Source organism: Leptopilina heterotoma, unplaced genomic scaffold (genome assembly GCF_015476425.1).
Source record: "Leptopilina heterotoma isolate Lh14 unplaced genomic scaffold, ASM1547642v1 Lhet_87, whole genome shotgun sequence".
In the NCBI taxonomy this organism is placed as follows: Eukaryota; Metazoa; Arthropoda; class Insecta; order Hymenoptera; family Figitidae; genus Leptopilina; species Leptopilina heterotoma.
This window is the reverse complement of record NW_025111190.1, coordinates 752,166-771,279: the sequence shown is the minus strand read 5'-3', so window position 1 is coordinate 771,279 and position 19,114 is coordinate 752,166. Positions and strand designations below refer to the sequence as shown.

The window sequence follows — 19,114 nt, the reverse complement described above, 5'->3', positions numbered from 1 at the left end:
ATAAGCTGCTATCATAACATTTCTCGTCTCCGAAAAACTACCTATTTTCTTCAATTTCTTTATACATTAATCTAAATCTTTTTTGTTTCAATAAATACTATATATTAAATATAAGAAACAAATTTTTCATGATCCTAAAGTCAGGGTTCGAACCAGTGAAAGTATTTAAAAATACGGACTTTACGGACCAAAAATGAAAAATTACGGACCAATTGCTGACAAAAATATAATCAGTCAGAGTCAATAAATTAGAAAACATTTTACTTAAAACTATACAACTACTGTTTAAACTATTTTAATTATTATAATTTTATAAATTATTTTGATCCTGTAAATACACACACTTGAGGTGTTTATAAAGTCAAATTCTCATGGGGGAACCGAGTAAATTTTTTTTTCTATTTTATCAATTGCAAAACATGCAAAAAATTGTCTGTTTTAGTGAAATTTTTTGTATTTTTTTGCTATAACTTTCTTGTTAATTATCCGATTCGACTGATCCTGTAAATTCATTCTCCTGCACTTTGGGGTATTTTCTTTAAATTGTGACCAAAATTCAAATTTGTCGATAGATTTAAAATTTTTTTCTCATTGGAAATTGGTTGTTTATAAGTTAGAGTAACAGAAACTGGGTTTTATTTTTGAAAAGAAATTATTTTTGTTTTTATACAGTACCGTCAGAAATTATCGGTACGGCTCCACGCGCAAGGCCCAAAAACATACCAATCTTTAAATCACGATATTTCTGTAAAAACAAATCTCAGAAAATTAACAAATATTCCATTCGAAAGCTCATAATATTTTACGTTAAATGACATATAATTGAAAATTTTAATAAATTACACAAAGATTTTAGCAATCAATGCATTTGTCCAAAAACATGCTCTGACATTTATAATAATATCTCCCGAACCGAATAAGTTTTAAATTTTGTCTGCAATTTTTAAAAAATATGCTAATCAGGGCTCGAAATAGTGAAAGTATTTAGAAATACGGACTTTACGGACCAAAAATGAAAAATTACGGACCAATTACTGACAAAAATATAAACAGTCTGAGTCAAATAAGAGAATATTCTACTTAAAACTATTAATTACATTTTTCATAACTATAAAACATGAAGACATCGATAACTCTGAGTCTTCGACTCGGAGTGATCGATTTTTCATGTTTTATAATAATTAAAGATGACCCAGTGATAAAATTATTATTTTCAAGAATTTTTAACTAAAATTCTTCTTAAAATCGATTAGATTTAATAATTTTCGAAAAAGTTCTTTAACAATTTTAAAATCTATTTGTTTACAATATTCAATTTTACGAAATTTCAATTATTCGTAAATTCTTCAATTAAATATATATTAGAAAATAAAAACTTCAAATAATATAAAAAAAATCCGCAATTAAACTTTCTCAAATAAAAAATTAATTCCACAGAATTGTTAGTTAACAATATCAAAAATTCAAATTTTCAAAGAATTTAATATGAAACCTTTTCAAAATTCAATTATTTCTAAAAATTTATGCTCTAATGCTTTTAATATTCAATTATAATCTAAAATTTTAACTGAAATTCATTTTTAAATTAATTTTTATTAGAAAATTCAACAAGAATTCAATTATTTAAATACAAAAAAAACAATTTATTGAATAATTGCATGTTTCTTAAAATTGAATTCTCATAAAGAATTGCATCAATAAATTTTTAAATAATTGAATTCTTTTGACGAATTTTAATAAAATTTTCAATTATTATCTAAAATTTTAACTGAAATCCATTTTTAAATTAATTTTTATTAGAGAATTCAACCAGAATTAAATTATTTAAATACAAAAAAACAATTTATTGAATAATTGCATGTTTCTTAAAATTGAATTCTCATAAAGAATTGTATCAATAAATTTTTAAATAATTGAATTCTTTTGACGAATTTCAATAAAATTTTTAAGAATAATTACATTTTTTCGAGGAACTTAATTAAAATTGTATTAAAAATAATTGAAATTCTGCAATGAGTTTTATTATTTATCAAAATAATTGAATTCCTAATAATAATTTTATTATATTTACCAAAATCAGGGTGGACGCAAAATTTTATTTTCAAAATTCCCTGACTTTTCCCTGACTAATTTATGATTTTCCCTGACTAACAAATTTTTGAATTATTTAATATTCTACATTGAAATGTCCGTAAGAAGGTTTATACTTATAAAAAATGTGACGGCACCATATAATGACCTATATTACAATAACGTCTAAATAAAAAACTGAATTGACATTTAAGTATCAAAGTTTTTTAATTTGTGGTTTTTTTCGATCAAAATTCCCTGACTTTTAAAGAATTTTTAAAAATTCCCTGACTTTTTCCTGATTTCCAGTTTTTCCCTGACTTACGGCCACCCTGAAAATAATTGAATCCCTGTTAAAATTATATTATTTATGAAAATAATTGAATGATTGCGAAGAGATTCAATTCAATTTTATGAAATACTTCAAGAACCTAAAAAAATGTCAATTAAACTTTTTCAAAAAATTAATTTTACAGAATTGTTAGTTAACCCTTTCACAGTCCAGTTTCAAACAAAAAAAAGACATAAAAATTCAAAATTTTCTTATGAATTCTAAAAATTTAATTTTTTTCAATACTTTTAAGTTTTACTAAAAATCCCTGACTTTGCCCTGATTTCTCTGACCAGAAAATTTTAAGAAGTTATTATATAGTTTTATTAAAACATTTAAAAGTCGATAAAACAGTTTCACTAATTTATTTAGTAAATCAAGTGACTAGAGTAATTATTGAAATTCTACTAAAAAATTAGTAAAATTTTACTAAAATTAAAATATTGGTAATGAAATAAAATTAATCATATTTTACTTAATCAAATAGGGGAAAAACGTTTCAGTGAGTTAGAAAAAACACGCGACTATTTCGAATTGTGTATAAAAATTCTTTTCTGCGAACAAATGTAGAACATTAGTAAAAGTTTATTTTTACTCTCCTTTGAAATAATTTTAAGAAAATTAACTAAAAAGAAGAGTTGTCTGCTTTCAACTGAATTGTATCCATTCACCTGCATCTCTCTGAAATAGTGTATACATTCAATACACTCAACCCCGTCCCCTCTACTTCTGTGGCTTTGCAAACCCTTCAGTCCCACACACTGTTGTGCATTTCAAGAAAATCACAATCTACATTTCGAGAATAAGTCACTAAAATAGGATAGGATAATTGTGGTTTCAAGAGTTGTCACTTGAGTCTGAAATCTGAACTTCCCGAGAAACTTATTAATATAAATTACTATATGACTTTATTTGACTGAAATCAAAATATTGGTAATGAAATAAAAACAATTTCATACAAAAACGAATAAACTAATAATTACTTTAATCAATTTTTTACTTTTCTATAGAATTATTTACTCAAAAAATGTTATTTTATTTTTCCCTGACTTTATCCTGATTTCCAGACTAAATTTTGACTTCTTCTCTGATTTTAAAAAATATTCTGATTCAGTTTAACAATAATTAGATAAAATGTTTCTAATTTGTGAATATCTTTAATTGTAAAATTATTCAGAAACATCAACAGTTCTTATGAAATAAACAATTAATCGTTATTATTATTTTCCCATACAAATTAAGATTTTTAAAAATTTTATACCTTTTGAAATTCAATAATTTATAAAAATTTGTTACTGTAACTTCTCAAAATTTATTTTCATGATTACAATAATTCTATTATTTTATTCTAGAATTTTTAACTAAAATTCTTCTCAAAAATCAATTAATTTTAATAATTTAAAAAAAAAGTTTTCTCAGAAGAAACATAGAATTTTTAATTTTTTTAAACTGTCTTAGAATTTTCAATTAAATTTTTTTTTAAATTTTAATTTGAATTCTTTTGAAATTTTATTATTATTTATAAAAATTGTAAGCACAAACTGTTATAAAATCCAATTATTTTTGCAATATTTGAGTAAAATTATTCATTACATAATTTTTAAGTAATAATTTTATAAGAAGGTAAATTATTTTAAATAAATTCAGTTACATATTCTGAAAAATTCAATTTTTGTCTTAAATTTTCAGAACTTTAACTAATTTCAAGAATATTTAAATAACAATTTTTCATAATAAACTAACTGCCTCAGAATTTTCAATTGAAATTTAATTTAAAATTATAATTTAAAATTGAAGTAGATAATTAATTTAAAACCTTTTGAAATTCAATTATTTGTAAAAATTGTAAACGCAACTATTATAAAATTAAATTAATTTTGGAATTTTGGAGTGATCTTATTTATTGAATAATTTTTAAGTAATAATTTTATAAGAGGTAAATTATTATAAAAAAATTCAATTTCGTATATTCTGTTAAGTTCAAATATTGTCAAGAAAAGAAAAAAATAGAAGATTTTGTATTACATTGAAAAAAAATTTATTTGATTCAAAGAACCGATCACCTATCTATTATGAAATAAATATTTAATTGAAACCAATAATTTTTATTTAAATGAATTAAATAGTTGATCTAATAATTTGAGTATTTGAAACAAATACCATTTAATTGTCTCAAATAAACATTATTTGATTCAAAAGTAAATATTTAATTGATAATAGTCAAGTAATCGATTATTTGCATAAAATAAATTTTTTTTTTCAGTGTAAAAATCGTGACAATTTTAAAGTTTATAAGACAAACAAAAAGAAATTCAAGAATATTTAATAAATTTTTATCTTTTTAATATTTTTTAAGTCTCTAAATTTAAATTAGTAAAATTTTTTACTAATTTGATTTAGTGAAATTTCTTTTAAAGTAATTTATTATTCATTTTTTTTCATGAATAAACGAATTGAAATAATATGTTAAATTGTTTATTATATATTTTTAAAATAGATATTAAAATTTCAAAACGTGGAAATATTGTAATATTTTAATATAAATGTAACAAATGACTGACCGGAAAATTGGTTGGTTGTTTGGTTTTGGTTATTGGCATCTTGTCTCCATTTACCAGAATGTTACAAAAGCGGAAAATAGGACGTCGTCCAGTCTTCTTATTTTACGGTGTGCTCTACGTAAATAATTTTAATGACCTCCTCCTGTAATATAATTAGAAATACTTATTTGTAACATTACGGCTTTCACAAATTTTACCAAGAAAATACAAAAGAACAAATTAAATTTAAAATACAAATTAAGATATAAGAGATTAATTTAAAATATAAATTTAAAGATAAAAAAATATAAATTTAAAAAATTTATTTATAATATGCAGAATGCAATAATTAGAATTAAATTTTAAATTTATAATATATTTTAAAGTTTAAAATCGTTCTATTTTGGCAAATTTAGTTCTCTAACAGAAAGTTATTTGTTTCTTATATACTTCAATCAATTTTCAATTTCAATTTAATTATTTTCAGCTCTATAATGTATGTAATGATATTAACAAGACCATAAGTAGAGCAGTCAATAAAAATGAAACATTTTAATTATTAATTATTTAACATTTAATTAATATAAAATTAATTAAATGAGAAAATAATTTACTAATTACATTAAGATTATCTGGTAGTTAAATTGCCTTGAAATTATTTATTTGATAAACTCGCATAAATTTGAAATGAAGAATAAATACCTAATAATAAGTATAAATAAAATTAATAAAACACAATTAGTAAGAAATTAGTTAAAAAATTGTTTGTTAATAAATTAGTAATAAATCGTTTAATAATGAATTAGTACTAAACAATTATTAGTTTAATATACAATAAGAAATGTTAAAATATAATTAATTAATATAAATAACGATTTAAATTTTGTTGTGTAATTTAGATTTAAAAAGTCACGCAAATAGATTAATAAAACCAACTGCAAATGAGAATAAACAATATACTTAACTTTAGAAAACAATAATTATAATTATTATATAATAATAATAATAATAATAATTATCTACTTTGCCTAATATCTAACAACTCGCAGCAAATTGTCTGGTTTCAATCGGGTTTTCGATTTCCACACGGGTAGAATTCGTGGTATAATTTCATTATTTGAGGCAAACAAAAAAGACACAAAAATTCAGAATTTTCTTATTAATTGAATTAATGATTGAATTAAATCAATTCATTGAATTAAGAAGCAAAGTCTTTGTAAATTAATTCTTTTCCAATAATTAATAATTAATCAATTGATTGACTTGGAGGATTGATAACTTCTTATGCATATTAATTAATTGATTGTTTAGGATTAATTAATATAGGTGATAAAGTAACCCTTGAATAGACACAATGGATCCGATAATTTTTTACACAAAACACTGTGTAATCAAACTTTATTATTGGCTATTATTATCCAATATATATTTAGAAGAGTAGGTAAGTAAATAAGTTAGTTATCTTCGCTCAAATTTCATGTGAGATGTAGTCTGTATACTATAATTAGTGCGGTCAACCATCGTACACTATTACCCAAAGTGACAGTCAGTATACCTATATAGATCGACTACCACTAAATCATTATGATAATTAATTATTTCTAGAGAATATTTTTATATTACCTATTTCTTCTTGACCGCCAGACATAGTAACTCTTACAATGATTCATCTTTTTTCTTCGACTCGAAATATTTAAACATTTTGGTGTAAATCGCAAAAATTGAGATATTTTTACAGACAAATATTTATTGTATAGATGAAATTCATAGTCAAAGTTAATTAATACTTTCTTAAATGAATTTAAGTATAAGCGATATAAGCGAAAAATACTTGTAAACATGATTGAAAATTATGTTTGACTATGAACCGTTATCACCGTTATCACTGAGGAATTAAGGTTATGTTTGCTTACCGGTTATACCGGAAGCCGGAAGCAACAATTTTGCAACATTGTTTGATAATTTAAATTTTAGATGACTGTAGAAAGTAGTAACTTACAAAAATGCTATTAAATAATATTTATATTATTTCACCCAATTATTAAAACTTTTTTGATACGGTTTTTGCGAAAAAAGACATAAACGGGATTAATAATTTCGGAACAAAAATTCAAATTCTATCAGGGTGGAGTCCCATGACAGCGTTTTGCGTTGCGTTTTTTAACTAGGCCATGAGTGCAAATATAGCAAACATATATCTCCATCTCTCTCACACTCATTGCCTAGTTACAAAACGCAACGCAAAACGCTGCCATGGGACTTCAGCCTCAGACAAAAAAAATTGAATTTAAAAATTTGACAGCTCTCTGTGTTATTAAATGTAGGTAACATTGAATTGAATCATTCGCCGGTAAAACAGATAGAACATTATTGTTTCCCGTAATACTCGTTGAATGACGCTTCAGTTCTTAAGTGGTGACAAGTAGTTTTCACAAACGGATCAAATTAGTGTTAATAGACAGTTATTATTGTAAAATAAATAGTTTAAATCGCCATTGTTCAAGTTGTTTTTTTTATTTTGAAAAAAACAATGTTATCATGGTTGTATAAAAAAAGAAGAATATCAAATAGAACCTCAAAAAACTTCAAAATGGCTTTCTACGCTCAGTAAGTTGAATGGCATAAAATTTCAAGTTTTTTATGAAAGACAACAAAATTTTAAATTAAACGTAATTGTTTTTTTTATTGATGAAAATGGTAATTTTTTGTATTTTGAAAAATTGAATTTTCACCGTAATTTGAAAAAAAATCTATTGATATCAATAGGTTTTAATTGTTATAAAGAAATTGAAACAATCAATTTGTATTCGCTGACGTGTCACCGGCTAGGCTAACCAAATTTAATATATAAAACCGGCGTGATATAGATATTGTAGATGTATGGTTTATAATTTATTTTAATAGCAGAGTCCAAGCTGAAATCATTAAATCGTTCCCCAACGAACGCAAAAAATTATCTAATTTTAGAACACGCTTTATAAACACGAGGGTCAATTATATTTTTACTCTTTGACGAAGTCTGTTGAATATTGTTGCTAATAGAATGATTTTTTTTATTGCTATCACTTGATGATAATTTAACTATATAAAAAGTTTTTTCAATATAAACATAAAATAGCAATATAACTTAATAGTTTTCAAAACTTGTGTTTGTAATTTTATTTCAGAATAATACAATTTTGCTTTTCAGTTTGATATTTTTATGTCAAATTCAGGGTGGCCACTTGTCGCAGTAAAGTCAGGGAAATGTTAGGAAAGCAAAATTTTTGTCAGTAAATTCAAGGAGATAACAGGAAAAAAATTTTTTTGTCAGGAAAATTAAAAAAGTTGAGACTTTTTTCTACTTATTTTCAAAAATTACAAATTTTTCTACTTTTCTTCCAAATATTGCAACAAAATACCACAATTTTTAGTAAAACAAAAAAGTGTAACTTATTTCGATTTTTATAGTCCGAAAGATATCTATAAACAAATCTTTCAAAAATTATTTTTCAATAATTTTTTAAGATAATTACATTTTTTAAACATATTTACAATAAAAATATTTTTAAATAATTGAAATTTTGCAAAATTTAATTGAAAATAATTGCTTTTTCTTAAGTATTATTATATTACAATTTTTGAAAACCAACCTTTGAAGAATTTTCATTGCAAATTTGGAAAATAATTGAATTATCAAATTATTTTAATGAAGATTTTTTAAATGTAAATTTAAAAATGAAAAGTAATGAAAATTAATTAAAATTAGCTTCTAATTTTTTAAAATTCAATATTTTCAATAATATATTTCCGAAAATTCAAATACATACAAAAAATAATATTTTAGAATTTTTTTTCAACATTTTGGAGAAAGAAATCATGTTTAAAATTTTTAATGAAAATTCATCAAAAAAATTAATTAGTTTTTTTAAATTATACAAAAATTCTTTCAAGAAATTCTATTATTTTCGAAAAATTACATTAATAGATTTAAAAAACTAATTCTTAGAATTATTTTATCATAATTTTTTTAAGATTCCATTATCTTGGAACAAAATAAATAAAACTTTACTTTTTAGACTTGTTAAAATTTCGGAAAAATCATGTTCTTATTTATAATTGAAATTCTTTAAAAATTTGATTTTTTTTCAAAAGTTCAATTGTTTTTAAAAGATTTTACTAAATTTCAATTGTTTGGAAATTTTTCAATTTTATATAATTAAACAATTATTGTCTTTCAAAAATTATTTTAAAATACTTTAGAAAATTTAATTTTAAGAATTTCTTTACTATAATTTTTTGAAAATATTACACCTTAATAACTTAAGAAAAAAAAACATGGACAGTTACAATTATTATCAAAAAGTGAGTTTTTGTATTTAAATGATTGAATTATTCTTGAAGAACTTTCGGAAAATTATTTAAAATAATTGATTTAGAGATGAAGTTTAGTTGAAAATTGTAGAAAATAATTGAATTCAGGAAGGGTTATAATTGTAATTTTTAGAAATTATTAAATTTCGTAAATTTTACTCATTTTCCGTAAACTTTCATATTTTTCTGTAAAAAGAATTTTGTCAGGGAAAATAATTTTAATGTCAGTAAATTGTCAGGGAAATTGAAATTTGATAATTAATTGTTGTTTTTTTTCTTTTAGAATTGGAGTTCTTATACTATGCAGTACCGTTCTGGTATCAGCAGTAGATAGAAATAATTTCAAAACCTGTGAACAGAGCAGTTTTTGCAGGTAATTATTAAAACTTATTTTTGTGATACCTATAGAAAAAAGATCTAGTCATTAATCGAATATTTAATATTTCAGACGATGCCGAAAAGTTGAGCCTGGAAATTCAGCTTATACACTTTTGTCAAATACAGTGACGAACGATGAAAATTCATTGAGTGCCGATCTTTTTAATAACAATACAGATATTTTGTATATTCTAAAATTAACAGCCCTTCGTGATAACACGTTCAGGCTTTATGTTAATGAAAAATCTCCAGCACATGCTAGGTATGAAGTGGAAATTTCCCTTCAGGGTGAGCCTCAACTTTCAAAAATTGATGCTGTCGAAAAATCCGAAGAATTCGTAACAGTGAAAAGTGGAGCAAACAAAGCAGTCTTATATTTTAGACCTTTTAAAATTGATTTATATTCTCGTGATCAACTCGTCATTTCTACAAATGCAAGAGGTTTGATGAGATTTGAACATATTCGAAATAAACCCGAACCGTGAGTGTATTTTTTCTGAATTCATAATTTGATCTAAAAGAAGATTAAAATGATTTTCTTTATATTTTAACCGTGAATTAATTTTGCAGAAAACAGGAGGAAGCACAAGAGGGTGAAGAAAATGTCGAACCACAAGAACCTGCGAGTGAACCGCAACATCCTGGCGATGGTGCTGACAGTGATCAAGGAGCATGGGAGGAGAATTTTAAATCTCATCATGATTCAAAACCACTAGGACCAGAGGCAATTGCTCTAGATTTTAGTTTTCCAGGAGCCGAGCATGTTTATGGAATTCCAGAGCACGCAGATTCACTTGCTCTAAAATCCACTAAACAAACTGATCCCTACCGATTGTACAATTTGGATGTATTTGAATATGAACTTAATGAAAGAATGGCTCTCTATGGAGCTGTTCCCGTTCTATACGCACATGGGTTTGTATAGAAAAAGAATTAACTATTTTAAATTAATAAAATTAACTATTTTTAAAAAAAGTAAACTATTTGTTAAAAAAGTAAACTTGTTCTCTAAATATTGAATTATTACGAATTTCAGTAAAGAAAGAACATCGGGAGTATTTTGGAATAATGCGGCAGAAACTTGGGTCGATATTTTGTCAAGCGCTGACAATAATGTTGTTGAGAGTATCGTTAATCTTGTGACCGGATCAAAAAAATCTCAGGTCGATGCTCACTTTATGTCTGAATCGGGTGTGATTGATGTATTCTTTCTATTGGGTCCAAAGCCTCTCGATACTTTTAGACAGTATGCACTTCTAACCGGAACTGCACCTTTACCCCAGGTAAGAATTTACAAAACTAAATCTTAATGAAAAAAAATAAAAAGTAAATTCGCCTTTTTCTAGTATTTTCAATTTAACCAAAATTATAAAAAGATTTTCTATTAATCAATTTTTCATAGACATATTTTTCTGATTCCCTGATTCGCTGAACATACAGTGAATTTTCAAATTTACCAACTGAATTTCTAGTTCAGTTGTCAAGTAATTCAGAAAAAGAGGATAAATTCTATTCCATATGTTTGATTATTACACATTCAGCAAGAATTCGATATCAGTGTAAAATCTATTTCTCAATATTTTAATAACTGTAGAACATTTGACAGCTGTTTTGGATTGTTTGCTTGCGACGTGTCACTGGTTAATGATACCAACCTGATAAGTGATTAACAAATTGTAAACGCAATTTTTTTGGAATCTTGTTGGTATCGTAAACGTGGCAATTATATGAAATGTCGTCTGAAAATTTTATCAAAAGTATTGGATTTTTTCAAAACTCTAGAATCGTTAAAGAAAATTCTGCTTTTTGACAGCCAGCAACCTTTGGAAATATTAAAAATATTTAATTCTTTTTGAATTATTTTGTTCGCTTTAAAAACTTTTAAATAACCATGAATTTTATAACAAAACTCGCGAATTTTTGTTCTCTATTTCTGACAATAATAATATAATGGAACTTCAGAGACTATGGAATTGAATTTGATTTAAATAATTTTATTCTCGAAGAACTATCTTAAAATTATTATTTTTATTGATTAATTAGTGGAAAATTTTACTTGAAATTTATAAAAATAATTGAATTCTGAAAATTTTGCAGTTGGGATTTTTATAAATAATTGAATTTCAGAACGTTTTAAATTAAAATTTTTGAATATTCCAATTTCCTTGGGAAAATAATAATAATGATTAAATATTTACTTAAAAAGAAATATTAATGTTTCGAATAATTTTACAATTGAAGATATTCACAAATTCAGAATTGGCACAAAAACTTAAATTCGTTTTTTCTAGACTTTTCCCTAATTCCGAGACAAAATTTTAACTTTTTCCCTGATCTCTATAAAAAAAATTCCAAGAAATTTTAATTATAAAACCAGATAATTTTTAGAAGTAAAAATTTAATTTAAAACTTTAAAAGTGTCAATCTATTTTAAAAATAAAATGAATTAGTTTGGCGAATTTCCCTCAATTATTCAAATTCAATTATTTCAAAAAATATTAATTACTTATTTATCAAAATTCAATTGTCTTGGAAGAAAAGAACTAAAATAATTAATTCTTCAGAATTATTCATTGTAATACTAAATTATTTCCGAAAATTGCAATGTTTTTTTAAACTAATATCTTTTATGAGTTAATTATAATTAATAACAGACTTAAAGAAAATTAATTATTTTCAGAAGTAGGAAATCAAGTAAAAAAAATTCATTAAAAACCAGAATTTTTATAGTAACTTTAGAAGTTTGTTATTTTTTCCAGTACTTTTGATAATATTTTGTGACATTTCTCTGATTTTCATTTTTAAATAAATTTTTATTTTGAAAATAAATTAAAACTGAAAAAAATAACTATGAAAATTCAAAATTTAAAATTAAATAGAAATTTTATTTTGAATTTTCCTGGAATTTTTCACGAAAATAAATAATTTTAATTTAGAATTCCGAAAAAGGTAGTTATTAAAAAATTTTAACTGAAAGTTATTAACACTTTTGAAAATTTTCATTTAAATTTTGAAGAAGTTACCTAGCTTTTGAAATATTTTTATTTAAACTTTCTTGAAATTAGTTGAATTTTTGAATATTTATGATAATTGAACTTGCAGTTAATATGAAATAAAAATTTTAAATAATTTTTATTAAAATTTCTGAAATAGTTGGTTTTTAAAAAATTTTTATTGTTGAAATTTGTTGAATTTTTGAAAATAATATATTTAATTGAAAAATTTTCGAATAATCGAAATTTCGTAAATTTCAATTGTAAACAAGTGGAATTAAGAATTATTTTTCTTTTTTCATCGAATAATTGAATTTTCAAAGAGCTTTCTCTCAAAAATTATTGAAAATAATTAATTTAGAGAAGAATTTCAGTTAAAAATTGTATAAAATAATTAAATTGAAATCATGAAAATTATTTTTTCATCGAATAATTGAATTTTCAAAGAGCTTTCTTTCGAAAATTATTGAAAATAATTAATTTAGAGAAGAATTTTAGTTAAAAATTGTCAAAAATAATTAAATTGAAATCATGAAAATAATTTTAGAAAAGTTACAGTAGCAATTCTCGTAAATTATTGAATTTATTGAATTACAAAAATTTTGAGTTTTGAAAATCTATTCCTGTAGAAAAATATTAATGATTAAATATTTATTTAAAAGAACTATTGATATGACGTTTTCGAATAATTTTACAATTTAAGATATTCAGAAATAAATGTATTAGAAAAATTTCTTGTTTATCTAATAATTTTTGGAGTGAATTAGAATATTCTTTAGGGTCAGGGAAGGAGTCAAAATTCTGACGAAGTTAATTGCACAACGTTGATCAACGAAAAAAAATTTGTTAAATTTATTTGAATACTACTTTTAAAAAATATATAACAAATAATGTTGAAATATTAATAAAAATTTCTTTTTTAAAAATAATTTTTGTGTCAATATTGCCACAAAATTGTTTCATTATACATTTTATACTTGAGTAATATTCTTATTGAACATTGTTTTTCGTTGATCAACGTTGTTTGGTAACTTGGTAAATTCTGTCTAGAAATCAAGGAAAGACAAAGTCAAATTTTTGTGACAACCCAGTAATTATTGAGGAATTTCTTAAAAAATTTATGAACATGAAAATTATCGATGAATTTAACTTGAAAAAAATTTCTTGTTTAATTTTTTGCTCTCTTTAGCAGCATAATTTTTATGCATCACTCACGAATTATTCTTATAAGTAGAATCCAGAATATGGAATTTCCAAGTTGAATGAAAGAATTCTTATTTCTCATTTTCATTTTTAATAACACTTGCCACTATTTTTACAGATTTTTTCACTGGGTTATCATCAGTCTCGTTGGAATTACAACGACCAACAAGACGTTCAACAAATCGCGGATAATTTTGATAAATATGACCTGCCAATGGACGTGATGTGGCTCGACATTGAATACACGGATAATAAAAAGTATTTTACTTGGGACCAGCGAAAATTCCCTAATCCAACGGAAATGATTCAGAATTTAACATCGAAATTGAGAAAACTCGTGGTGATCATTGATCCCCATATTAAACGCGATGAAGGCTATCATGTTCATAATGACGCGACAAGCATGGATCTTTACGTTAAAGACAAAGACGGCAAAGTGTACGAGGGTTGGTGTTGGCCTGGATCATCATCCTATCTCGACTTTTTCGATCCAAAAGTTCGTGACTACTACATGAATCAATATTCCTTCGATAAATTCCCCGGCACAACTTCCGATGTTTACATATGGAATGACATGAACGAGCCGAGTGTATTTAATGGACCGGAGATAACGATGCCGAAGGATATGCGTCATTTTGGTGGCTGGGAGCATCGCGACGTTCACAATATCTACGGAATTATGCAAACAGTCGCAACCTATGAGGCATTATTGAGAAGATCAAACCGCTCCCTGAGACCGTTCATTCTAACGCGATCTCATTTCGCCGGAACTCAAAGATACGCCGCCGTTTGGACGGGTGACAATATGGCTGAATGGGGTCATTTGAAAGCCAGTTTTCCAATGTGTTTGTCCCTCGCAATTTCTGGAATTTCATTTTGTGGAGCTGACGTCGGTGGTTTCTTTAAGAATCCAGACGCTGAACTCTTTGTCAGATGGAATCAAGCCGGTGCTTGGCTTCCATTCTTCAGGCAACATTCACACATTGAAACAAAACGTCGTGAGCCATGGACATTTAATGACGAAGTGACGCAAATTGTTCGCGAGGCATTGAGATTACGTTATTCGTATTTACCACTTTGGTATACACTTTTCCGTGAACATGAGATTAATGGTACTCCAGTATTGCGACCACTTTGGGCACATTATCCACAGGAGGCCGAGACATTTACGATTGAAGATGAATTATTGGTGGGTGATTCGATTCTCGTGAGGCCTGTATCTGAACCTGGTGTCACTGATGTTAATGTTTATTTGCCGGGCGAGGGCAAAGTTTCTTGGTATGACATTGATACAATGCAACAACATAGACAGAGTACCATTACTGTTCCTGTGACACTTCACAAAATTCCCGTTTACCAAAAGAGCGGTTCTATCGTTCCAAGGAAAATGAGGATAAGACGTAGCACTGCTGCTATGAAAAACGATCCTTATACTTTGATTGTCATCGCTGACAATGCTGGAAAGGCAACTGGTACACTTTACATTGATGACGAAGTCAGTTTTGAATATCGTCACGGAAATTATCTCTATTTGAAACTTTCTCTCGATGGAAATAATTTGACTTCGAAAATGTTGGATAAGAAAGCAAATTATAAAACCAAAAGTTGGTTGGAGAGAATAGATATCGTTAATCCACCTAAAGGAATTAAATCCGCTCAGCTAACTTCTAAGAGTAAGTATTATTTTCTACTAAACGGTACGATTTCACTTCTATCTTTTTCCCTTAAACGATCGACTACATTTTCTAGATTACAGGTCAAAAAATCCAGACAGAAAAATCCAAGAAAATATGTCCAAAGTACAAAAAATTCAAAATAAAAATATCCAAAGTCAAAAAATCCAAAATAAACAAAAACGTCAAAAATAAATAATGAAACATGCAAAAAGCCACGTATAAAATCGGAATTTAAAATGTTAATGTTAAAATCGCAAAATTTTAATTTTTTACATAAATAATAAAATTCTACACAAAAATTCAATTATTTTCATAAATAAAAAAATTCTTCAAAAAAATTCAATTATTTTTATAAATAAAAAAATGTCTAGAAAAATTACAATTATTCTATAAAATTTTTAAAACAATTACTCCAAGAAATACAATTATTTTCAACAATTTTGATAAAATTCTTTACAAAAATTCAATTATTTTTTTCAATATTATATTATATTTTTTTATATCTAAATTTTTTACATTGGATTTTTAATTTATTTGGACTTTTTGACCAGGACAAAAAATAAGTCCATTGCAGGGATCACAGACTATCTCCTTTTTTAAATTGTTACCCAATTTTCATCTATTTTACCTATTTTGTAAATTTTACAAATATTTTCAATTTAAATTAGTCTCTAAAAATTTGAAAATTTTTAGAGTTATTACTAAGTTATTATTATTTATTATTAATTACTTAATTTTTAATTACTAAAACTTAAAATTTTCCTCGATTAAAGTCTTAATTGATTCTGAATTTAAAAATGTTTTTTAAGCAAAAACAATAATATTTTTTATATATATGAAGTAGAATTTATCACTCGGTCGAAAATTATATATATGTGAGAAAAAATCATTCTTTCCGAGTCAAATAATTATTTGACTCGGAAAGAATGATTTTTTTCTCACATAAATAATATTTTTTGTTTACAAATTCTTCCTTTTTAAGTTGTCGATGAAGAAAAATTGAGGAATTTTTTTTTTTAAACAGAAATTTTAATAAAAAAACTTTATGTTTTCTAGTAATTATAAACGTTGTGAACTTCACAACATTTCTATTAAATGAATTTTTATTCATTTAGTCATTTATCTATTTTATTTAGTCCACATCAGTAAACTTTCAACTTTTTAATCTTCAGTTATTAGGAGAAAATAAAATTAATGAAAATGTGGTTAAATACAAATTACTTATTTTGCATAATTTTTTGCTAATCATCTTCTTCTAACCTATGTTTTGAAAATAATTTACCTTTTCACTTATTTTAAGAAAAAAAGAACTTGATCCTTGGTCACTGACTGATTTTACAAATTATTACAATATATTTACTAAATTATAAACAAACTATAGTTTAAATTAAATTTCCTCATATTTTTATTAATTTTATAATTTTTAACGTCAGTGAAGTTCATAACGTTTACTATCAACGATTGAAAGAAAATAAAATTATCCACGAGGAAATCAATCAAATCTTTAGGCTTGCAAATTTTTCTTTTCTAAATTATTAATCAGGAAAGTATGTAAAACCATTTTAAAACAAAAATTTGTGAATTTCGATAATTTTTTTAGATTTTTGATACTAAAAGCTACTTTTTTCTTTTATTCGCAAGAAAGAATTTGCACTACTTTACATCCGCTAATAGTTAAAATTTTTTAATTATTCTCAAAAATATTAATTAAATTCTTAGAAATAATTGAAAATTTTTTAATAAAATTCTTCGAAAGAATTTAATTATTTTCAAAAAATTTAGTAAACTTTTTCAAAAGAATTCAATTTTATTTTCAAAAATTTCAATAAAATTTTTCGTAAGAATTTAATTATTTTCAAAAATTTTTCGTAAGCATTCAATTATTTTCACAAATGAAATAATAGAAATTTTTGCAGGAATTCAATTTATTATTTTCAGTATTTTCTGATTTAAAAAAGTTCTCGAAATAATTCAATTATTATTAAAAAAATTTTTATAAATTTCTATGAAAAAAATCAACTTCTTTTAATAATTTTGATAAAATTTGTTTGCAAGAATTCTATTATTTTATATACAATTGTAATTAGGTACGTTCTTCGAAAGCTTTAAATTATTTTAAAAAATTGTAGTAAAAAATTCTTCAAAAACTTCAATTATTTTCAAAAATTTTAATAAACTTCTTTGCAAGAATTAAATTTTCACAATTTAATTCTTAAATTTTCATAAATAAGTAAAAATGGTCACAGGAATGCAATTATTCCAAAAAATTATAAAATTCGTTGAAAGAATTCAATTATTTTCAAAAATAAGTGAATTCTTCGCAGGATATAAATTATTGTATATTGATACAATTTTAAATAAATTCCTAGAAATAATAAAATTTCAAAATATTTTTAAATAGAAATCTTTGAAAATTTTAATTGTTTCAAAACTGTAATAATATTTAAATTATTATTTTAAAGATTTATTAATTTATTATTTTCCTAAAAACTATATTAAAGTATTGAATAAATTTGTTTAAAAAGTGATAAAAAATAATTTTTTATTTTCATATTTTATTTATTTTATAATTTTTTTAAAATTACAGTTTTAGTTAAATTTTAAAATGGCTTTATATTGAAATTATTAAAAATTTTAATTCATATGGTAAAATAAATTACAATAAGTATTTAAATATTTAATTAACAAAAATTATTAAAATTTTTGAGGAATTCTAACTAAAAATTTGAAAAATAATTGAATTTTACAAAATTTAGAATTTTGAAGTTATTACCTATTTTTCCAGCCTTAAAGTTACTTTTTGCATCTTTTTTAAAATTAATTATCGAGTGTGAAGCCTGTGATTATGAATGTCGTGAACTTTATTAACGTGATTTTTGGAAGCATATATTTTTTATTTTTGTAACTGATATTATTAATAATAATAATAATAATAATAATAATAATAATAATAATAATAATAATAATAATAATAATAATAATAATAATAATAATAATAATAAATATAATAGTAGGTAATAATAGTAAAAGTAGTAGTAATAAATAATAGAATAAAATAATAATTACAGTAAATGTAAATTTGATCGAGAATCCCTAATTATTTTTGATTTTTTGCAGGTCTGGGCAAAGTGACATTAGAAACAAAGTACAATCCACACAACAATGTACTTGTAGTGCGTAAACCAGGTGTAAATATGGGAGAAGAATGGACGATTGAATTAATTCATTAACAATTTCATTTAACTTCTTTATTTTATTCATTAAGTATCAGTTAATCGAAAAAAGCAGCCTACGTGAAGTTTCATCCATCTGTGATTCCACACATATTGCATCAGAATTAATAATTGTCAAGTGATCATTAAAAAATAGTGCAAAACTCTAAAACTCTCAGGATACTCACAGGCTTTATAGATAAAAAAAATTATATGTCTACGTAATTAAGCGTCGTAGGTTTGAAAAATATTTATGTAAATGTGTTTCATCATTAATGTACATTTTTATATACATGCCAAACTCTCATAGTACACGCAATAGTTTAATAATAAAAAATATGTTATGTTTAAAGAAAAC

At 24.0% G+C, this 19,114-nt stretch overlaps 2 protein-coding genes across 3 annotated transcripts in view; one reads left to right on the top strand and one right to left on the bottom strand.

Annotated features, from left to right (window-relative positions):
* The window catches only part of LOC122511568 (chondroitin sulfate proteoglycan 4), a 169,162-nt gene that overhangs the window by 141,128 nt on the left and 8,920 nt on the right, over positions 1–19,114 (bottom strand). Inside the window, exons 1-2 of one of the 2 annotated variants that reach the window (XM_043626917.1) lie at positions 6,565–6,814; positions 4,963–5,104 (exon numbers count right to left, since the gene is read on the bottom strand). The gene's annotated coding sequence lies outside the window, so the exon portion shown is untranslated. Of the gene's footprint in view, positions 1–4,962; positions 5,105–6,564; positions 6,815–19,114 lie in introns of those variants that run through there. The other variant, XM_043626915.1, reaches the window with a different exon arrangement.
* Positions 7,335–19,113, top strand: LOC122511572 (neutral alpha-glucosidase AB). Its single transcript, XM_043626927.1, has 7 exons — positions 7,335–7,548; positions 9,578–9,667; positions 9,743–10,153; positions 10,243–10,587; positions 10,709–10,955; positions 13,987–15,541; positions 18,662–19,113. The coding sequence occupies exons 1-7, from the start codon at positions 7,472–7,474 to the stop codon at positions 18,772–18,774; spliced, it is 2,838 nt and encodes a 945-aa protein (XP_043482862.1). The 5' UTR covers positions 7,335–7,471; the 3' UTR covers positions 18,775–19,113.

Excerpts from the sequence above, each read along its gene's own strand:
- LOC122511572 (XM_043626927.1), top strand. The coding sequence starts at position 7,472 with ATGTTATCATGGTTGTATAAAAAAAGAAGAATATCAAATAGAACCTCA. Across the intron at positions 9,668-9,742 it reads GAACAGAGCAGTTTTTGCAG|ACGATGCCGAAAAGTTGAGC; the intron begins GTAATTATTAAA and ends TTAATATTTCAG. Across the intron at positions 10,154-10,242 it reads ATTCGAAATAAACCCGAACC|AAAACAGGAGGAAGCACAAG; the intron begins GTGAGTGTATTT and ends TTAATTTTGCAG.